The sequence below is a fragment of the Anopheles aquasalis genome, chromosome 3 (assembly GCF_943734665.1).
Source record: "Anopheles aquasalis chromosome 3, idAnoAquaMG_Q_19, whole genome shotgun sequence".
Lineage (NCBI taxonomy): Eukaryota > Metazoa > Arthropoda > Insecta > Diptera > Culicidae > Anopheles > Anopheles aquasalis.
In genome coordinates this window covers 81,091-82,500 of record NC_064878.1, presented here as the reverse complement: position 1 = coordinate 82,500, position 1,410 = coordinate 81,091, and the positions used below count along the sequence as shown (strand labels likewise).

The 1,410-nt window shown below is 49.9% G+C and overlaps 1 protein-coding gene across 1 annotated transcript in view; it reads left to right on the top strand.

The window, feature by feature from the left end:
• The window catches only part of LOC126578956 (zinc finger protein 252-like), a 5,237-nt gene extending 4,891 nt beyond the window's left edge, over positions 1-346 (top strand). The window contains 1 exon segment of the mRNA XM_050242078.1: positions 1-346. This exon segment is cut by the window's left edge and continues 40 nt beyond it. Within this exon segment, the coding sequence (XP_050098035.1) occupies positions 1-77 (77 nt within the window). The 3' untranslated portion in view covers positions 78-346.
• Positions 347-1,410: the final 1,064 nt, after the last annotated feature.

Below are 1,410 nucleotides of genomic sequence, written 5' to 3'. Positions count from 1 at the left end.
GAATAGAGGGCCTCACTAGCATAATTGTCAGCAAACTCTTAGCAAGCCTTGATACACGGACGTGCTGCAAGATGTGATAGATCCCAAAGGATAACAGCGAAAGGAGCAGCCGTCGTCGTCGTCGTCGTCGTTGGTGTCATCGTCCAATTTGTGGTGCAATCGAGTTGCGAAACGAATCGAAGGAAGCAAAGAAACGACGGAGTGAGAAGAAGAGGGCACAAATAACATACTTCACCGAGGAGCAAATCGTTCTTTTCTTCCGTTGAAGGACCTTTTTCCACGTGCTCTGTTACCTGTAGTCATTGCATGCCGGGAATGACTGACTCGGAGATCCTTCGAAGGTGGAACCCGGGAACCGCCATTTAGCCGCCGCTGTCGACGTTTGCGCCAAGCGAAAAACCAAAAACAGAAGATGAAAAAAAAACCACCAAACGAAGCTGCCCGATGCTCAGCTTCAGCCTTTTTTCTCCAACATTTGCTACTGGGACTCGAAATTGCAGCAATTACGGCAGCAAACCTGCAAAGCTGCTAATGCGCCCCTGTCTTTGACCGGTTCACCTACTCTAATAGTATGTTATGAAGGAACATAAACGCACAGAGAGTTCTTGTTCTCACCTATACGCACCCGGCGATGGTACCATCTGCTGCCCGGTGAGGTGCGTTGTGGCCCATTCGAATCCATGAACCGTTTCATCGAAATGGACATTCAGGCAGCGATGGTGTGTATGTATGTGGGTCGTCCTATTTCGACCATTGTGTGATCCATTGTCGGCAAATTAAATCAAATTAAAGGCACGCACATTCATCAAAGTACATGGTGCCCTGTGCCTGTCCGGGAAAGGACGGGTTTTTGAGGTTAAATAGCCGTTCCACAGTGTGATCCGGTCCGGTCTCTCCCACTACACGATGCAGGTACAGGATCATGATCGATCCCCTCGGTTTCGGTGCTGACTTCTACAACGCACAACATTGTGCCCAACAGCATTGTGTCCGGTTTCCGGTGCACGCTGGGAAGGCCGACGATGTCTGGCCAACACATGATTGGTGACTTCTCTTCGTCCTCCCTTTTGCACCGGTCACGAATTGGGTGTGTGCACTGCAGCGTGACGTTTCGATTCTATCCGTTTCGGATTCGAATGCAATAAATTATTCAATTAGCCCTAATGTTTCGATGCGAAAGAGACTAATCCCATTTGTGCGTTTGAACGTTTTGAACTTTAATCCGAATCTCCGGTCGACGGCGCTACACACCAACATCCCCGCTCTTCATCGCTCCGTCCGTTTGCTTTGGTATTTCTAATTGCAGGCGTACCGCGATGCAACGACGATGCCGATAAGCAATTCCGATAAAAGGCCAGGTTTTTTGGCGGAGCGCGCGCGCGCCTTGTAAGGTGGGCACGTGGCGACTGT